We start from the raw sequence: 19119 nt of genomic DNA, 5'->3' as shown, positions 1-19119 counted from the left end.
ATTTTTGTCAGTCACAGCTTAGGATATACAAAGTGACAAAACATTGAATCTTGTTACAGTGGAGTTCAAACTGAAGCTTCTGTCAGTGACGCAAAGTAAAGCTTTCTTTGAAAGAAAACTGATTTATTAATCTCCAACAAATGCTTATTCATAGAATTATCAGGCAAATGCTGTGCACAATAATGCAGCTAAAGGACTCAGCCAGTCACAAGGATAAGAAAGTGCACTTAAAAATGCTGGAAATTACGGCAAGAAATTCTTTGCCGGATTAAAATGAAAATGACGTTACTATTCCTTTACTGAACAAAACCACTGCTTTACCTTTACGCAGAAGTGATCACTACAAGCACTGAAGTCAAACAATCTACTAAGCAACCAACCTAAAGTCCAAATGGAAGCGCGATTATGGGGCTGAAGACGCGGCTCAGTGTGCAGCGATCCTCTGCCCGGCAGGTGAGACCCTGGGATTGATCCCCAGCACTATGACCTATGACCTTTACCTGGGTCTTCAGTTTAAAAATCTTGCTATGTTGCCCAGACTGGTCATGAATTCCTGAACTCAGCTGGTGCCTTGGCTCTAGGCTCCTGAATGGCTGGGACTATAGATGCTCTGGATTGTGTCTTAGTTTTTTTTATATTTACACACTCCTTAGGTACTGTGGATTCTAATGTTGAGTTGGGTATGTCAGGAGATCTCAATATGCCATGTAGCTACTTGTTTAGAAGACGAAGTACGCAGCAGGACGAGCTTGACGTGAGACTGCAGATACGCCGGGAAAGGGCAGGTGGAGAACGTGCAAGTGGGTGATCTGTGTGGGCCTAACCTCCAAGGAGGGCTGACAAGGCATGCTACTGGAAAGAAGAGAGTGCATCGTGTATCTGCTCAAAGTAACTATTTCTGTGCTCCTGAGAGAGGAAGCACCCAAAATAGAGTTTTCTATATGAGACTTCAGTATTACATAGCTCTTTAATTTTTTTTTTTTTTTTGCACTAGGAATCGAATTTAGGACCTTGTGCTTGCCAGGCAGGCACTTGTACCACTGAGCTATATTCCAGCCCCCTCTTCTTTCCTTTTCTTCTTTTCTTTTTTTTGTCTTTTTGAGTCAGGGTCTCACTATGCAGTTCAGGCTGGCCTTGAGCAAACTTTGTAGCCCAGGCTGGTTTTGAACTCACAACGATCCTCCTGCCTCGGCCTCCCGAGTGCTGGGATTGCAGGCGTGCGCCACCACGCCCAGCCACATCTCTTGAGTTTCTGAAACAGGAACAGCAGCCTTGCTCTCCTTCCTGTTCTCTTGCCTGTCTCACACTTGGAAGAACATCCTGCCTGCGGGGAGCAACACAAGGGGAGCGAGCGTCTCACCTTAGGGTAGTGAGGCCTGTGTCTGCGGTCTATGGTCACATCTCCTCTCTGGATGGGTGAGGTCACCTCGGATCTGTACGTCCGCTGTGGGGAGTAGCCCTGGTAAGCGGCGATGGACCCGTGCGAGGGCGACGTGGGAATAGAGTGCATCGTCTGATCGGAGATGGGAGCCGCGCCTTTAGGACTGCTCAGGGAGCTGTGTCTCGGGAGGGTGCTCTGCTTGTTGTAGAACTGCCGCTGCTGCCACTCGTACAGCTGCCACATGGTGTCATCCCGCACGGACCTCCGCTTCTCTTCCGCCGCGGGCGCTCCCGCCTTGTCGTGGCCGGAAGGGGCCAGGCCGCAGATGCTTTCCGGCCTGGTCTTGCTGTTCCTGGGGAGGGTTCTGTAGCCTTCTGGGTACCGGGCTACAACCTGGGCTCTGTGGCTTGGCATATTTCTCGGTAATGTCTGGTAAGAAATAACTCTGAAATTAAAAAAAAAATTGCACTGTAAAAACGAAGGAGAAAGTTGTTCCCGAATTCTAAATTACAACACATTTCTTTTTTTCTGGTAAATAAAATATGTATCAGGATGTACTTTTATTTTTTATTTATTTTTTTTTTTGTGGTACCGGGGATTAAACTCATGACCTTGTGCTTGCCAGGCAGGTGCTTATGCCACTGAGCTATATCCCCAGCCCACTTTTATTCTTTTTTTTTTAAACCAGGAATTGAACTCAGGACCTTGCACTTGCCAGGCAAACACACTGCCACTGAGCTACATTCCCAGCCCTTGGAAACAGAAGATTTCTGTACGGACGGAAATGTACATTCCCCAGCTACACCTACTCTAGGGGCATGCTGACCTCCCTGCTGGAGATTCTCTTTCACAAAGCATGGGGCATGCGGGAGCAGGTGCATCAGTGTGTTTGTGGCTTTAAGAAATAATGTGTTCATAATTTTTTCTAACTTGAAAAACAAAAATATTGAAGCTAAAGTTCAAAATCTTTTTACAGACAAAGCACTTAATCATGGCAATGTTTCAGAGATTACAATCTCAGGAACTCTGCAGTACTTTCATCATAGTAATTATTATTCTACTTCATGATGGGATCAGTATTTTGGGTGGAGCTTTTCAAATTCTCCATATACATAATACATGTCACATATAATCCCCCTAAAATGCAAACTCTTGGAATTGGATACACTGTCACATGTTACTAAGGAGTTGACTATTATAATTTCCTAAATGAAAGGATAACATTTCAGCTTATTATTTTTTAAAAATATTGAATGACTGAGACAGGGTTTTGTTATGTAGTTCAAGCTGTCCTTGAACTCACAGTGATCCTCCTGTCTCAGCCTCCTGAGTGCCAGAATTACAAGTGTATGCCACCACAGGGGGCTTAAAAATTATAAATATAAAACTTATAAATGTACTCTTGAATTTATCAAAACTATGTGCTAATTTCACACTAGGTCAAATACATTACATGAAAAGAATTTTTGTAAGTCAATTAAAAATTTTATGTAAAGTTAGCATTTGTTTTCCTCATTATTTTATTTTTAATTTTTTAATTTTTTCTTTCCTGGTACCGGGAATCGAACTCACAACCTTGCACTTGCCAGGCAGGTGCTGTGCCGCTGAGCTAAATCCTCAGCCCCTTTCCGCATTATTTTAAAAAACAGGTATAGTTAAAATTCGAATTCTAAATTCAATCTTTCTGTAACTACCACAAGAAAAATCCAAATTAAAAAGAGCAAGATTAAATTACAAGTATTCAACTTATCCGTGAACATAAATTTCTATTTTATTTTATTTTATTTTTGGTACCAGGAATCAAACTCAGGACCTTGCACTTGCCAGACAGGCACTTGTGCTGCTGAGCTATATCCTCGGCTAAATTTCTATTTTAAAGTCAGTATCATCCAATGAACAAAATATGTAGGATAATTGGGATTCCATAAGCTCTACTTTCCCAATCTCTTCTTTCAATGTTTATTTCCTAACTCTGTGCTATTTACTATATACTTACAACTTATTATTGTGTATACCCAACTGTACAATATATTGCTACCTCTGATTGGGTGATAAAACATGCTAGTGTTGGTGACTGCATACACCAGGAGGGGGAAAAAAGTTGATGTGTAAATTACTAGACCATTTTTTTTTTCTTTGTCTTTTTGAGACAGAGTCTCGCTATGCAGTTCAGGCTGGCCTTGAGCTCACTTTGTAGCCCAGGCTGGCCTCGAACTTGCAATGATCCTCCTGCCTCAGCCTCCTGAGGACTGGGATTACAGGCCTGCGCCACCACACCTGCCTAAACCATGCTTTTAAATTTTTTTTTTTTTGGTACCAGGAATTGAACCCCGGACCTTGGGCTTGCCAGGCAGGCACTGTGCTGCTGAGCTACATGCCTGGCCCCTAGACCATACTTTTAATCATCTGGGAACGTCTGGCTGATAATCTGGGGGCTCTCTGATAGACTTTTACTCAAAGTACTTCCGAGCTCTTCAGCAATTTTTCTTAAACCGAATTTCCTTCACTGTGACGGTTGTTCTTTGAATTTTCAATGCCTGTACTTGAAAACAGGCGCACTGAAAACTGATCAAAGTGCCCCAAGACAAGAACCATGGCATGAGGGCAAGCATCTGGTGACTCCAGGGTGGCGTAAGAGAGAAAGTCAATACTCTTATAGACCCTATATAGAAAGTTCAATTACTTGCATCTTTTGTACTCTGAGTGTTCCTATTTTTTTTCTGCTTGACCCTCACTCCCACCTTCTTTGATAACATGAAAGCCAGAAACACAAAGTCCAGGGCTGGCAGTGCCAATGGCTACCAGGTCACAAAGTACATGAGCAGGGAAAACTGATTCTATCCAGGAGTCTTATGCTACCATATCTGTGAAGATTCTGTGCGGAGGAGATTCTGCCCACCTAGCGAAGCAATCTACTCTGATACAACACCTGCTGCATTTGGTCATTTATAGTCAAGAAATACTATAGAAACCTTAACATCGAAAAGGATCTAAATTCATAAAAGGGAGGGACATACATCATCTAAAACACACGAAAAACTGCCTTTAACATTTGCTAGAGTTCAGAAAATCTAATCACTCCAAACACTTCTGTCAGTGCTCCAATTACTCACATTATTTGAGCTGCACCCTGTGGTAGACCTGTATATTATATCTGAACTGTCAGCCCACGCTACGATCATAAACAGCAGACCGTTTTTCTAGCTAGCTTGGTAACTGATGACTGCAATGTTTAGAAGGTTCTTCTGCCATTTTTAGAGCCACTTCTGGAGACTTTTTGATAGAAAACTAAGTTGTTATCAATTCCTTTTTGCCTTACATACTAATATTTGGAGACTTTTTTTTTGAAAAATTAGAATTCCCTCAGCGATTTCCCCTAAAGAAATTCAAATTAAGCTAAGTGTGATTTACTTTTAAGTGAAAGCTTAAGACATGAATACTGTAAGCTCCTTCATCAGGGTCAGCGGCTCATTCAGCAGCAGCTGCTGTCAAACACCGTGACAGCCCGTCCCAGTGATTCTCAGCAGAACAATGGCTGACGCACCAGCATCGGAACAGTGCCTGCTCCTCACAAAGCAACGTTAGAGCTTTGTTCACAGGTGCGGGGTCCACCATTTGACTCAGTATTAAATGAGTATTAAAGTCTTTTCTATCAGGACTTTAATAAAAGAAAGTCTTTTATAAAGTGTTTTAAAAAATGAAGCACACTATGATGAATGTGATCATTACAGATACCTAAAATGTACCAATAAAATCTGACTGGAAATCGTTAAAAAATAAAAAGAAAAAAGAAAAAAAAGGAAGCGTACCATGAATTACAATTATGCTTCTTTCCACCACAAAAAAGTATGGTGATTTTTACGATGAGACTTATTGAATACTGCGGGCGATATTTTTCAAGGACCCTAATGGCCTCTAGCCATTTCAGAGAATACCTAACAGAACCTGTGGGAACTGGGACCACTGTGAGCCCAGAGATGAGGAAACCCAGAGAAAATATTCGTTCAGAATAACCCAAGACCAGGCTCCAAAGTCGCTGGTGTGCACGTAAAAGAAAAAAATCATAGGAAGGTTAGACACATACTAATCATGTTCAAGAGACCCAAAACTGATGTTTTCATTTCACAAAAGCAAAAATCTAATTTCCAAGTACTTGTTGAATTTGGTACTACTGCACCTTTTAAACTTAAAAAAAGTATCATTTTATTTGAGGAAAAGTGATTCTTCTTTGAAGTGAGTTTTAACTTCTCACTTTTTAAAAAAGGTACAAGTCCCTGACTGCTAGTAAATTTGAGCCTTTATTCTTTTTTTTTTTGGTTTTTCTCTGGTATTGGGAACTGAACTCACGACCTTGCGCTAGACAGGCAGGCGCTTTTGCCGCTGAGCTAAATTCCCAGCCCTGAGCCTTTATTCACATTTTAAAAAAATTTGCTGCACAAAAATTGTGTACGTGTACAGTTTAGGATGTGATGTTTTGAAATGTTATATAATGCTAAATCAGGTTAATTAACATACATTACCTCATGTACTTTTCTGTGTGCTGAGATACTGCAAAATATTCCTTGGCAGTTTTCAGGTATACAGTACACTTTATGACTGCTATGCCATCATGTTGTAGAGAGACCCCTTAAGTTTATTTTTGAAATAGCAACTATTTCTTATGATTCTCCCTTGGAAATTCGGAAAGGCGGTACTGAGGGTGAAAGTGAAAACTGGCGAGCAACACACACAGCTGTGGGAGGGGACAACAGAGGAGGCCAAGTCACTCCTCGAAGACTTCTGATAACTCAGGCGCAGCCATCACCAAACAGGAAGAGCATTCCCAGGCCTCAGGAAGGGCTGGCTAAACCCAGCTCCATTTAATTGAAAAAATTCTAAAATATCGCTGTTTAAAGTCATTGCTTTCTGTTACTCAGAACAGTTACTGTAACTGTCCACTGAATTTTTATGCATGCTAATTAATGCACTAATTAGTACTTTAGTTTTTTGGTTTTTTTTTTTTTTTCCGGTACCGGGAATTGAACTCATGACCTTGTGCTTGCCAGGCAGGCGCTGTGCTGCTGAGCTAAATCCCCAGCCCCTAATTAGTACCTTTAGAAATTTAAATTTTACTTTTTTTTTGAAGACAGGGTCTTGCTGTACAGTCCAAGCTGGCTTTGAACTCACTATGTAGCCAAGGCTGGCCTTGAACTTGTCTAGATCCTCTTATTTCTGCCTCCCAGGTGCTGCGATTAGGGGCCTGCACCACCACGCCCAGCCTACATTTTACTTTTGAAAATGTCAATTTCTCACACCTCAAGGCACCTGTGCTTCCTGTCTCTCCGGCCTGTGGTTTTGGTGTCCTTTTCTATTGTCTATTCCTTAACGTCCTCTGGGGTTTTCCCTTGGAATCTTTCTCTCGCTCAGCCCTTTCACGAAATGAACGCACGTATCTATTTCACAATTCATTTTAGTTATCTTGATAAACCAGATTCAAGTTCAGGTCTGGAGAAACTGACTCTCAGGCATTCAATTTAAGTTTCCCACCCACTTCTTTCCTGCTCCGTCCCCAGTCTTCTACACAGCGATGGTACTATGCCCACGAACTGCCACAGCAAGAGGGAGGTGCCACTCTTGGTTTTCCCAATCACCGAAACTTAGTTTTGAGCAAGACTCGTTTGCAGTCAAGCACTCTGAAACACTCATCAGTCCTGTCAACTGCATCAATTCTGTCCCCTTCCTCTCTGGACTTCACTCGCTCAAGTAACTGTGGAACCTTCTCTAACTCATTTATGGAGCTATGAGGTTCCCTTTTCGCGGTCCTCAGAGTGCACGGGGTCTCGGGCATGCGTGGCAAGCGCTCCACTACTGAGCTCATCTCCAGACCTAAGGCGGTCTTCCCAAAACAGACCTAAGGCGGTCTTCCCAAAACATCGGCCTCAGCTTCCCAGACTCAGGCCTCACCCATTAGCACAGAAGTTACAACCAAGCTCTCCCGGATCCCTTTTGGTTCCTTTCTCAGTTCTCTTACCAACTCTGGAGCTTTATACGTCTAAGCCAAGATATGCATGCTGTTTTTATCCCAGCTCGCATTTCACTTCCTCCAGAAAGGTTTCTCGGAACTCTGAATCATTAAGATTGTGTGGCTGTTCCTGAAACGTATTTTACCGTACCGTTTCTCTCTCATTGCCTTTGTCACACTAATGCACACTTCAGCTGTCCCCTTTACTAGACAGCTATCTTGGTGCCAACCTGGAATGTACCTTTTCACTGTTTTACCTGACCTATGACCAGCACGCACTAGTGACACAATAAATGGCTGAGGCACGAGCGCGTGCCTGACAGAATACTTAGGTGAGGAAAGTGAACACCTGTGCATTCTGCTTTCATGACAGCCCAGGGACGAGACTGAGACCGCGGGCACCCGGCCTTCACTGTCGCCACCTCCCTCGTCTGGAGCCCTGTGCTTCACGCCAGGCCGCGGAAGCTGCTAGTGGAGGATGGTCAGGTCAGGGTGCTAGAGGTCAGAGACCGATGTTCGCTGGCCGTCCACAGTTCAGAACTCTGGGCGAAGGAGACTGTGGTGGGGGGCAACATGGGTGGGGTGAGAGGACGGGATCACTGCGTCATCCTCCAAAGACTCGATCTCAACAGAAAGCCCTTCCTTGTTCCGTCAATACAATCCCATAACCATGAGCAGAACACATAATGAACTGAAAAGTACAAATGAAGCCAGTACTTCTAACTGGGAGCTCAGAGACCAGTCCCTGTAGACACAGCATCCAAGAAACTCTGGGTCATCCCGACGAGGCACTCACCCTCGAGTTTCTTCTTCACGACTTCTCCCCTTCTGCGTTTTAATCCACTGTTCCAACTGCTGCATGGAGTTCGTTCTCTGTATGACGCGCTCGGCCTCCGGGTGCAGGGGCACCGTGCTGGGGTGATTTCCACCTCTCAGATCTGCCAGGCTGACGTTCACGGTTCTGTGCTCCGAGCTGCTCACGTTGACTGGCCGGTAGTGCGCCATCTGAGCTGGGCACGCGGGCCCACCGTCATATTCAGATGGCAGAGAATTCAACTTTACACTATTAATTTTTGTTAAAGGTCTATCTTGACCATCCTTCTGAAATCCATATTTTTCAGCTTCTAATGCTTTTTTTTCTTCAAGTTTGCTTATCTCCTTGTTTCTTTGGTTGTTCTGGGCCTCTGGTTTAATTAGCACTCTATGGTTGGGAATGTTATTTGTTTCTTTAGTGGGTGCACTTTCAGATGTAATCTTGTCCACTCTGAAAACAGAAGAAAATCACAGTAAGTCAGATGACTTAACACACGTTACATCTGGGATTCAATCTAGAAAAAAAAAGCAACTATGAAAACAGGCAAACAAACCAATCCAGAAAGCATTACAGAAGACAAGTCTGCCCAAATCCTCAAAGCTATGGTATTAACATAAATACAACACCAGAGAGCATAAACAGCAAGAGGAAGAAGACATGAGCAGAGACTACCAGAGGATAAAAAGTGATGTGTGTCCTGCCATGAGATTATCTGGAAATAAAGCAAATGACATTTTTCTTTAACAGTTAAACCACAAAATCCACATTTTAAGGACTGTACTAGTCACTCACTGGAAATAAGCAACACAGCTCCCAGCCATGGGGGTTAGCTCATTTGGAGCCTGGGTGTTGAAAGGGCGGCAACAGGACATTAGTCTGATGTGTCAGAGACTGGAAGTACACGATTAGCTCTCTTTGCTCGCATGCAGGACCTAAGTTTGGCCTTAGACTTTAGGAGCCAAGCTACACATGTTCGGTGTGCAGCTCTCTCTTACCAGCTGTCTGTGGGAGAGGCGCAGAAACTTACCAGTGCTCCACTTCTGCTTTGGTAAACAGGTAAAGCTAGGACGGCTGCTGTGAGAACCAGATGGGTGGTCGGTGCCTGGCACAGCCCTTACTAGCACTCCTGTCCCACTCATCAAGCAGCTGTGGGGTAGGACCTGGCATCCCGGTCCTGGCCCACCAAAACCAAGTGCTACTTAGCAGTGCGTGTGTGGGCCCTGGACAGCTCGCTACTCACCACTGCGGCTGCTGTATCTAGGACTTTCGGTGAGTCAGCTTTCCTGAGCCTGACAGGATCAAGCTGAGTGTCTGAACCTGCACGAAACTGCCGGGCTCAGGCCACTCAGGTGGCTGCTGAAGAGCTGGCCAATAGTCCCATCTCATTGCACAGGGATGCTCCTAGCAGCTCCTAAGTGTGGGCTGTGTGGAAAATACAAACATCCGTATCTAACTGTAAGGGAAGGAACAGAGGGTCTACAGATAGTTTAGAATGTGGTCACCGAAGAAAAATGAACGGTGCTTGTTTTCCCTGGAGTAAAGTTATACACTAACTATATATTCAAGTTAGATACAAACCCTAGTTTCCAGATCAGAAACATCAGACACTGCTCGAGTCTACCACAGGCTACAGTGCATCTTCCCCTTGAAAGATAACGTTCACAGAAAATGTACACTAAAAGCACACTTATATCCTTGCTAAAATCTGGGAGTAGGGTAAAGGCTGTTTAACACTGAATATTAAATATCTTTTTTTCCCTCTTTATTTGGTGGTACTGGGGATTGAACTCAAGGAGTCCTGAAATATATGCCAAGCCCTTCCTATTTATGTAAGTGTTTTTATGTAAATGTTTTTATGTTTTTATGTTGTTCAGACTTCCCTCACTTGCAATTCTCCTGTCTCAGCTTCTCCAAGAGCTGGACGACATGTGTGTACCGTATCTGACAAAAAAATTTAAGCCTATTTCTTGCCAGTCCATGTAAAATTACTACTGTAAATTGGAAGTGCAGTGCGTTTTCCCCTTTTTTTTCCTCCCAATAATTTGATATTGAAATACAATAGAATAAGACACATGGTGATGCCTCTGCTAAGATAACATAACTAATGAACACTTGTGATTTAGTTTTAAGAAGTGACATTTAAATTATTACAGAAAACACACTGAAAACTAGTGTAGTCTATGGAAAATGGTATGGAGTTTCCTCAAAAAACTAGAAATAGAACTGCCAAAAGATCTAGCAATTCTGCTTTTGAGAATATGCTCAAAGGAACCGAAATCGGTATGATGAAGAGACATCTGCACTTGAATGCTGACTGCTCATAAGAGCCTAGGAACGGGATCCACCCAGGTGTTTACCAGCAGATGAATAAAGAAAAGATGGTGCATGGACACAATGGAACATCACTCGGCCCCACAAACAGTGGCTGCTGTCATTCGCAGCAGCACGGATGGAGCTGGAGAGAATTACTACGGAAGGGAAATACGCAGACAGAGAAAGACCAACATCACAGGGCCTCACTTCTGTGTGGAAGCACACATGCTGATCTCCAAGAAGGACAGACTAGCACAGTGGTTAGCAGAATGTGGGCAGGGTGCGGAGGGGGCAGGAGGGAAGGACACGGACAGTGGGCCCAGGGTGCAGTGGACACCAGGAATAGCTCCAACTGTGCTGCAGCACAGGAGAACTATGGCAGCCTACAGCTTGTGGATACTTCAAAGCACTCATAGGACTCTGAATGTTTGTGATGTAAAGAAATGATATACATCTGATGGGAGAGCTAGGCCCCGTCTGATCAGTGCATGTTGTACACGTGTACTAAAATGTCACACCACATCCTGTAAGTATATATAATCACTACATGCTACTTAAAATGAAACATAGGACTGGTAGCACAATGGATCAATTGCCCAGCACGTGTGAGGTCCTGGGCTGGATTCTGACCGCCAGGGTGGGGGAAGGGAAACACAGGAACACACTCACAGACACACAGACGCGCGCGCATGGAAATACACTAAAATAATGGGCCTGGAGATGAAAAATTATTCAGGCAGTGTACACAAGAGGACTACGCATTGTATTTCATAGGTAAAATGCTTTATGAATTTAGAAGAAATGAACTATTTAAAAACTGGATGTTTTGCTGGGTGTGGTGGCACACGCCTGTAATTCCAGCACTCAGAGGCTGAGGCAGGAGGTTCACGGGGAGTTTGAGGACAGCCTGGGCTACAAAGTGAGCTCAAGGTCAGCCTGAACTGCATAGCAAGACCCTGACTCAAAAAGAAAAAAACAAAAACAAAAACAAAACAAAACAAAACAAAAAACTGGATGTTTTAATCTCTTATGTGATAGGCTCTCATAAGCATCTGATGTATTCTGGGCCCACAGCAAAGGGAGCCTATAATTGTTAAAAACATGCTAACAAAATTATCTCCTTATTTTAAAACAAATTACACAAGTACAGCTAGCAGATTGAAAGACGAAATTCATCAGGAAGTAGATAGTTAGGGACACAGAATCAACTAATTTAGAGGAGACTGCCAGAAGCGAAACCAAAGGACTGTGACCCTTATCTTTCCAAACTCTGGATATTGTAAGTTTTTAGAACAGGAAGTTCAATACAGGAAAGTAGAAATAAGCCGAAATTGAGGAATGCATAACAAACAATATTAAAATTACTTGGAAATAAAATATTTGAATTACAATACTGATTTCTGTATCCTAAATTATTCTTTTAACAATTTTACTTTAAAGTTAAAATTAGGACTGGGGACAGAGCTCAGTGGCACAGCGCCTGCTTGGCAAGTGCAAGGTCCTGAGTTCAATTCCCGAAATCCGCAAAAAAAAAAAAAAAGTTAAAATTAGCAAAAATTTTCAATTCATTGCTTCACCTACACATTTCTTTCATGCTCATTTAGATAATTTTTATACCCAAAACTCCAAAACTGCATTTTCCTCTTGTTGGCTCTCAGCCTAGGACATGCACCTGGCTGCAGCACATATTCTCGGACTGGATGTGCACATGGTTGAGATGATTTCTCTTAAAGATAGGTTTTCTACAGCTCTAACCCAAACCTTTTTATTCCTTCTTTCCATGAGTTGCCCTGCCTTTAATTACTAGTGATTGGTTAATTTGATTTGGATATTTATAAATACGGCACAAATGCACAGCATCGCCTTGTCTTTTAGCCAGCAAGGCAAGACCAGGCCCTAGGCTTGACCTCTAGTATTAGAAAACACACACACACACACACACACACACACACACTGCATACACACAAGGGGGAGATCAGACTTGTAAGTCAGCATCTTCCTCATATAAGATGTGTACTCAATATCACAGACTAAAAATACAATTCAGCTGTATCATAAATCTTACTTCAAATTACAGGAACGTAATTTTTTTGAAAAAGCACATTTATTCAACTTCTATTACGCAGTCTGAGAGACAGATTTCCTCTGACTAGTTTTGGTTTTTTCCTGTACCAGGAATCAAACTCACGACGCACTGCGCCACTGAGCTAAATCCCTGGCCCCTTCCTCTGACTAGTTTTAATACAAGTGACAAATATTACAATGATTCATGTCCAATCAATTTAACAGCACATGTCTGTATTATCAGTCAGTTCAGGGATTAGAAGCATGTGCCTCCTCACCTGGTTACACGTCTGTATTATCAAGGAATCTGAGTAACGGGGTTTTAGAGAAAGATGCAATTCATCAGGAAGTAGATATATTAAGATATATTTCAGTCAGGCGTGGTGACACAGGCCTGTAATCCCAGCACTTGGGAGGCTGAAGCAGGAGGATCACCATGAGTTTGAAGCCAGCCTGGGCTACATAGTGAGTTCAAGGCCAGCTGAACTACAGAGTGAGACCCTGCCTAAAAAAAAAAAAAAAAAAAGGAAAAAAAGAAAAAGAAAAATCTAAATGCTTGCTAACCTATTTTCTGTAGCTGTTCATTATAAAACCATCAGAATTAATCAGAAAAATTTAAAAAATGAAACCTCAAAATTTCTTACTGAATTTCTTAAATGTCAAAATAATAATAAAAACACAATTAACTTCATGAAAATAAATTCTAAATCTATGATCTTTGAAAAAACACTGGCTTGAAGGATTAAACTTTCTGTAGCTTTAAGATAACAATGAAAAATGTACTCACCGGAAATTAAAGGTAATTCTGAAAGAAGAAAGAACATTCAGTTTGAATGTTAGGATTCTAGGTTCACCCAGCACATTGATAGGTGAAAATGAGTAAAGAGGAAAGGTGGAATAAAAATGTGGGTGACAGCTTACACTCACAAAGGGCACATTAATTTACTATAAAACATAAATTCACCCTTGCTTTCCGGGGAAAATGGTTTCATACTATGATTACTAAAATGGCACGTGCTATGATAATGGTGTACTTGCAGGACATGGGACAAAATGGAAGTAGAGATCACTATTACTTTCCCTCCGAGTCTTTACCTTTTCACAGGTTCTGTCTGTACGAGGGCAGCATCCAACATGGCTTTCATCCACAACTCCATTTCCTTTCCTGTATCAGTGCAGAAATAATAGGTCCGCATGTTTGGGTGGGCTGCCTGATTAAAAACGACACGATCATTTTACCATAAAAACATGGGACTCTGCAAAAGAAAAAGGAAAAAAAGATAAGTGGTTCCTTACCTACTATCATGTTTCAAAGAAAGCAGGTTTGTCTTTTAGATAAAATATAGAATTGACTTACACATGTATCTTGTAAGAGTTATAGTATTATTTGTTTCCTCACTTTTCTTTTAGTTTATTTAGTTTATATGTGTACCATAAAAGTGCTTGACAATGAACAGATGTCAGACATGAAGTGCTTGGTGTTATCTGTTCTACCTGCAACATCTCAAGCAATTTTCAGTTATTGTGATTCATCCAGAGTATGTTCCAGAGCAGCCACAACATTAACGGAAATATACATGCTATAGCATTTTCTTCTTATGATAGCCATTTTTTCAGTCCTCAAAAGGTGCTACTGTTAAAATACTTTGCAGAAACCTTACAGACATCTACACACCAACATGAAAGATTTAGAAATGATTCCAAAATGGTATTTCCTCTTAGTTTTAAATTCCAGAGTTAAAATGAAATATCTTGGGTTCAAGATGAAAAAGGATTATATAACTGATTAGTAGATTTTTCTATCCCGTGATTCACTCCGTCTCTTTTCAGAGAAACACAGGGAAACAAAGGAAAGGGAATGCAAAGGAAGAGACTGCTACCAGGGTATGGGCACTCAACGCCCATCTTAAGCCCTGGGCTGCCATGGCAAAGACGAACAGCAGGAGCTAGAGCACCACAGGACAGGAAGCTGAGGTCGGGACCAAGGAAACAGTCTTGATTTCCTTGTTTGGTTTTTGAGACAGGGTCTCGCTCTAATTGATCCATAGATCATCAGATGAGAGCTCTAAGCTCCACGCCCGTGCTCAGTAACTGTCGACCGAGTTTGTACTCACCATGCGGATAAGCAGTCACATCAGTGCCACGGACTGGGTGAGAAAGCAGCTCAGCCGTTTGGAGCAAGCACCACAGAAGACAGAATGTGAAAGAGCAATTATTATTGTTGTTACAGATAAAAGCAAATACAAATTCTAAATACACATACAAAAATAGTGTTAATATTACAGTTTTACATGTGTGCTTTTGGAGTCAAAAGTATTAAACTTTTTTTTTTTTGGGGGTTTTCTCCAGTACCGGGAACCGAACTCACCACCTTGAGCTTGCCAGGCAGGCGCTTTTGCCGCTGAGCTAAATCCCCAGCCCCGAAAGTATTAAACTTTGATACAACACTTCTAAATATTTAAGTGCTTTTCTCATTTACCATTATTTAATAAAATATACTTGAATATGAAGCTGAGCTGCTCCCATCTCAGCCTCAGGTCTTTGCTCCAATGTATCTTCTCAAAGAAGCCACCCACTGTTAGACCCCTCTAACCCACACCCCTGAGGGTTTCCTCCTCTCTTGTCTCTAGAGCTAGTAACGTAATTACTAACTAGCCAAATGTTCTAAGTAAGATGGGGTCCTGAGAAGTCTTTAGAAGTAAATGAGAATTTAAATCTTTGCAGTAAACCCTCTACGGGTTCTTAAGAAATGGTGGACTGCAACAAAACAAAATAGCCAGGCACGGTGGTGCACGCCTGGCTGGTTAAGGAGGTGGCTCTCAAGCTCAAACACAGCCTGCCACTCTCAGCACGAGCCTGAAATCAAAAAGTCAACAAAGGGCTAGCTCGGTGTGAAGGCCCTGGGTTGCATCTCCAGTACCACAAAAACGAAACGAAATGAAACAAGCCAAAACCAAAACCAAACCAAACCAAGCAAAAATAAAAAGCCTCAAAGGAATAAAAAATACATAAAAATTATGAGAAAGGAAAACACACAAAAACTGTAAAGGAAAGTACAACGATCAGGGGACATCTACAGCTATAGTCATCAGTTATGAGCATTTTAATCTGTTTCGTCTAGAACCATCTGAAAGCACAGATGTGAAGACATCTGACCCCGGAGTATTTTCAGCATGTACTCTGTAAAGGGACATTCTCCTGTAAAGATCAACACTTTAGATAGAAAGGGATCACTTGCTGGGGATCTAGCTCAGCGGTGCAATGCTGGCCTGGCAAGCATGAGTTTGATTTCCACTCCTTTGTAATGATCTATGGATCAATCTATCTTTTTTAATCATGCAAATTAATTTCTTTTTTTCCCTCCCTCTCTTCCCAACCTGCCTGCTTGCCTGCCTGCCTGCCTTCCTTCTTTCCTTCTGTCTTTTTGAGACAGGGTTTCACTATACACTTCAGGCTGGCCTCAAACTCACATGATCCTCCTGCCTCAGCCTCAGTGCTGGGAATACAGGCGTGAGCCACCACGCCCAGTTTAATCATGCAAATTTCAAACAGAATAAAACAGCAAGAATATTACTTTACCTTGAAAGCGTATTTGCGATTAATGTGATCTTCAGAGGTAAGCAGAGCTATCTGAAAACTAGGTAAGAGTATGCTTCCCAGGATACCTTCTTCTTTCTCATCTAAGAGAGAATTTAGTATCAAATTAGAATTTTAAATGTTCTCATGAAGCAGAATAAATTTTCTCAAAATTTATTTGAATGAAATTAAATGATTCTTATATATAACAACTGTATTTATGATTATGTAGGTCTTTTTAAGATTTTATTTTTTTATTATTTTTTAAATTTTTATTTTAAAGAAAAAGGAACAAATGGCAAAAACCAAAAAAACAAAAAACAAAATCCCAAAACAATATGATAGGAGGGTAACAATGGTTAATACATTGGGTATTGTTACCTTTAGTTACTCAGAGTATGAGATACTGGCATTTAATTGTCCCAATAATATTAGTACAAACCTTTCTTTCAATGAACTGAGGGAAATTAGTATAACCATTTTAATTATCTTTTATTTATATATATATATATATATTTCCTTTTGCTTTTCCCTCCCTTCTTGTTTTCCACTCCCCTAAACCAGTTTCTCATTCCTTTTGAAGTTTCTACCCATTTTAAGTTATCTATTGTACATTTTGGATCACATTTACTCTTTCAGCTTCTTATACTAGGGAGACAATACGATGTTTACACATGTGGGTATGAGTATGGTCTCAAGTGGCATCCATTTACCTACAAAAGTCTCCAGTTTAACCTTCATTATGGCTGAACAATACTCAGTAAGTAAAAAGACCACTTTTTTTTAATCCATTCCTCTGTTGATGGGCATTTGGGTTGTTTCTAAGAATTTTTAAGATTTTAAATGAAAACATCAAATGGATATTTCTTTGCTTTCAGTGAGGTTCCTTAAGAATTTCTAAGCAAATAAAAAAATTTGCTTCACACATGAAAGACAATGCCATAAAAAAGCGGGGGAGCTGGGGATGTGGGTCAGTGGTAGAGTTCTTGCCTTGCATACACAAGGCCCTGGGTTCAATCCCCAGCACTGAAAAACAAAACAAAAAACAAAAATATGCCAGGTGTGCTGGTGCAAGCCTATAATCCCAGCACTCCAGAGGCTGAGGTAGAAGGATCATTGCAAGTCTGATCTTGCAATGGGCTACAAAAGTGAGCTCAAGGCCAGTCTGAACTTCATAGTGAGACCCTGTCTCAAAAAGAAAAAAAAGAAAAAGAAAGGCAATGCCACTTAGACAAAAAGAAATCACATCTTTCTTTAGCTTATGTGCTATGTTATATAAAACGTTCACATGAGGTTGACTGGAGATACAGTAGCATTTATGTAGGTAACAGTGTAGAAACCCTACGTGTGTAACGCTTTCACCACTCACTGTGATACATAATAAAGCTACTGACTCACAAGGACAGCACAGCAGCTGTGAATAGGAAACTGACACATTAAATTTTTTTTCTTTCCTTGTTTTTTTTTTTTGCAATGGCGGGGATTGAACCCAGGACTCCTGCACATACCAGCCAAGCACTCTGCATCTAAGTAAACTATATCCCTAGCACTGTCAAAACATCCATACTCACAGAGCACAGATTCACATTATTAACTTGCTGCTCGGGGGTGGTGAAATTTGAATTACATAGTTCACTGTTTTAGAACCATAAGACAAGTTAATAAGGCGTACATAAGGCTGATGAACTTCCCAATGAGAAAAACTAAAACCAGAAAATAATTAGTTTTATTATGCTTGCTGTGTTTTAAAAAATAATCACACATTTAACAGATTTTATTTATTTCCTCATTTCTAGAATATGATACAACTTCCAAAAGCAAAAAAGGTGCATTAAATGGAGGTTATTTCTATAGTTTTTCTCATAACAATAGACAAAATTTTTCTTTTTACTATACTGTGTTCACTCAGGTACAGTTCAGTAATAGAAAAAGGAATAAACAAAGCACATATTCATTCTGAAAGGCAAAAAAAGAGTTGGAAAGCAGTCATCAATTATGCAGAATTTAACCATTTGTAAGAGTCACATTCTAATTCTGAGTTCAATTTTGTTTACATGAAGGCTATCATCAGAAACAGCTTAAGAAGTCATCTTTAGTACGAAATCATTTTGATTGAATACCTTCTACTATAACCCTTAATAAAAATGATCTTTTAAAAGTTGCTCAGAATATGTAGAAGCAGTGTTGCAAGAAAGTGATTTCTTTCTTTGTTTTTCGTCTTTTTGAGACAGGGTCTCACTATGCAGTCAGGCTGATCTTGAACTCACTTTGTAGCCCAGGTTGGTCTTGAACTCGCAATGACCCTCCTGCCTCAGCCTCCCGAGTGCTGGGATTACAGGTGTGCACCACCACGCCTGGCAAGAAGGTGATTTCCTTGGATTACTGGGATTTGTTTTCCAGCCTGACACTAACTAGCTATGGGATCTGGGGCATAATTTTAATGCTTCATATACCGGTTTCATCACGAATAAAACTTAGGACTTCACTCACAGGACTGTTGTAAGGGTTAAATGAGTTAGCATAAAGAGCTCAGGACACAGTTACATTTAAATACAGTGGTGTTTTGGTTCATTAACTCATTTCTCTCCACAACTGTGGTTGCAAACCAAACTGGACGAGAACTGAGTCAAATCTCAAATTTCCCTGTAAAGTCAACATTGAACCTAAATGTTGAATTTGATTTGGCTCTCATACAACCCCTTTGTGACCAGAAACATGGAAAGAATCAAGTCCGTGAACTAAGGCACCACTGTAAATATTGCCATTATATAATATTAAACATAAATACCACCGTATATAAAATCCTCCTTGTCTGCCAATTGATCATCCTAAGAGTTCTTCACTAGATTTTTCAAGTACTCATTATAACTTTTTTTTTTTTTTTTTTTTGGTCTTTTTGAGACAGGGTCTACCTATGCAGTTCAGGCTGGCCTTGAGCTCACTTTGTAGCCCAGGCTGGCCTCGAACTCC

The 19119-nt window shown here is 41.1% G+C and overlaps 1 protein-coding gene across 4 annotated transcripts in view; it reads right to left on the bottom strand.

Moving 5' to 3' along the window:
• Positions 1–19119, bottom strand: part of Plekha5 (pleckstrin homology domain containing, family A member 5) — a gene marked incomplete at its 5' end in the record, with an annotated part of 231068 nt that overhangs the window by 67551 nt on the left and 144398 nt on the right. For all 4 annotated transcript variants that reach the window (XM_013511432.1, XM_013511433.1, XM_013511434.1 and 1 more), the window contains 4 exon segments: positions 1361–1826; positions 8179–8646; positions 13669–13784; positions 16153–16253. In XM_013511432.1, coding sequence (XP_013366886.1) covers positions 1361–1826; positions 8179–8646; positions 13669–13784; positions 16153–16253 — 1151 coding nt within the window.

This window comes from Chinchilla lanigera, unplaced genomic scaffold (genome assembly GCF_000276665.1).
Source record: "Chinchilla lanigera isolate Chin_1 unplaced genomic scaffold, ChiLan1.0 scaffold00012, whole genome shotgun sequence".
Taxonomy (NCBI): domain Eukaryota; kingdom Metazoa; phylum Chordata; class Mammalia; order Rodentia; family Chinchillidae; genus Chinchilla; species Chinchilla lanigera.
The sequence above is the reverse complement of the archived record's forward strand: the minus strand, read 5'-3'. Positions and strand labels throughout refer to the sequence as shown.